At 39.6% G+C, this 1,941-nt stretch overlaps 1 protein-coding gene across 1 annotated transcript; it reads right to left on the bottom strand.

Moving 5' to 3' along the window:
- Window positions 1–907: 907 nt before the first annotated feature.
- LOC120114585 (E3 ubiquitin-protein ligase ATL23-like) lies at window positions 908–1,685 on the bottom strand. Its single transcript, XM_039135437.1, has one exon. The coding sequence runs from the start codon at window positions 1,472–1,474 to the stop codon at window positions 1,079–1,081; it is 396 nt and encodes a 131-aa protein (XP_038991368.1). The 5' UTR covers window positions 1,475–1,685; the 3' UTR covers window positions 908–1,078.
- Window positions 1,686–1,941: the final 256 nt, after the last annotated feature.

The following is a 1,941-nucleotide window of genomic DNA, read 5'->3' as shown; positions in this document are numbered from 1 at the left end:
TGGTCACTAAATCCTCTTTAAATTTAATAATACTAGATAGAAAAGCGTAAGAAACAACCCCTAAGAAATAAATAAAACAAAATTATGATAAAAGTTATAATATTTTTCGGTTGAATATAACAAAAAAATGTTATTTTTTACTAACATTTTTAATTTAACCTAAAATATTATGATTTTTATTATATTTTTTATTACGTTAATTTCTTGTCATTCCATAGTCTATTGTACATCAGGAATTCCCAATATTATATATATGCCAAAAATACAAACTTCCAACGATCTTACAAAACTTATTGCTAAAGAGAGAAAAGGTAGAGCCGTAGTGGTCAGGTCAAGTGACAACTTAACTTGCCTAACATAATTTACATTATCATTGTTCAAGTTAGGTTGCTGCATTTATTCATTTGATTTAGAGAAAAATAGGAAACACGAAACCCTAAAACTGTGGGTTAAAAGGGCTAGTTGTTAGCAGTCGGCGAGATGCCATTGCATATGTTCGAGTCTCGCCAATCTGCCACCATTCACAGTCACTCTTCATGCACAATATACTGCTGGAGTTGGGACCCATTTCGGGAAATTAATTCTAAGGAGATATATTCTAAAGCCATTTGTTCCCTTACGTGGCACGCCCAGATTGATGCACTCTGGCCTGTGCACACTGCCAAATGCTGCACTTTCCTGGTAAGTTTTTAATGGTAGTTTTCGTTTAATCTTTTTAATTAAGTAATAATAAAGTTGTTGCTGAGAAGGTACATGGCGTACACCGCAAGGTACTAATGCCAGTTCTACCTTTTTCCAATTACTCTATCAAAATGTTCTTGCTTTACCCCCTTGAATCAAGACCTTTTTTTTTCTACTTTCACAACAAAAAGAAAGCAATTTCTTCAAGGACGGGCTTTTACTTGTCTACATTAGTATCAATGAGAATTGATTCAACTAATGAAATATCGATAAATCAGAAGAGCAACGATAACCCATACATAGATGAAAGTGAAACACTAACATTTTTCTTGATCTCTTTCTAGGAAAACCCTTTATGTAAACACCCAAAACACTGAACTTTATACTCAAACAAGGTTTAGCAGGGATTACCATCACTAGGATCGAACAACTCAGGCTCAAGCTTGGCCCTACAAAGAGGACAAACCGAGTGCTTCGAGAGCCAAGCATCAACACATTGCAAATGAAAGTCGTGACGACAACCGGGAACCATTCTGGCCAACTGATCCGCCAAGATCTCATCGAGACAAACCGCACATTCGGTCCCCAACACAAGGTCCTTCCCGGTAACCTTGGGCAGCTTCTCGAGCTCCGAAACAGGCCACCCTTTCTCACCCACCTGCTTAACCGACGACGACCCTGAATTATCAACCCGATAATTCGTGGCGTACCATAATAGACAGATATAAACAATGAAAACCGCGTTCATGCCGACACACGGCAGAAAAAGGGCTAACAAAATAGAAACCAGCATTGGGTGCTGGTTGCCGGCGACGGCGGTGGTGTTTAGGGCGGGTTGTGGAGAAGGAGAGAGGAGGGGAATAGTGCGCGGCGCATAATAGTCTGATGGTTTATGGGTAAGTGTTAAAGTTTGGGACTTTAGGGAGTTGTTTCTGCTCAGGGAGGGCAAAGGGGGAGGCTTTTTTATGGAGAGAATGGAAAAAGATGGGGTGGTGACCGGTAACGGCTATATTGGGAAGGGGAAATTATAGAATTATTAGCGCTTCAGTTATAGAGAACAGAGCTGAGGCGTATCGTGGAAGACAGACAAAATGCCCTCGAAACGGCACTCACGAGTTTACATTTAGGGTGCGTTTGGTTCACGGAATATAAGATTACCAGTGAGAATGTAAGATTATCAAGGAATAGCATTACTGGGAATGTTGTATTTTGTGTTTGGTTGGCTTAGCAGGAATGTAAGATTACCGTGTTTGGTTAAAG

This window comes from Hibiscus syriacus, unplaced genomic scaffold, assembly GCF_006381635.1.
Source record: "Hibiscus syriacus cultivar Baekdansim isolate YM2019G1 unplaced genomic scaffold, ASM638163v2 tig00110236_pilon, whole genome shotgun sequence".
Classification (NCBI taxonomy): Eukaryota; Viridiplantae; Streptophyta; class Magnoliopsida; order Malvales; family Malvaceae; genus Hibiscus; species Hibiscus syriacus.
The sequence above is the reverse complement of the archived record's forward strand: the minus strand, read 5'-3'. Positions and strand labels throughout refer to the sequence as shown.

Excerpts from the sequence above, each read along its gene's own strand:
- LOC120114585 (XM_039135437.1), bottom strand. The coding sequence starts at position 1,474 with ATGCTGGTTTCTATTTTGTTAGCCCTTTTTCTGCCGTGTGTCGGCATG.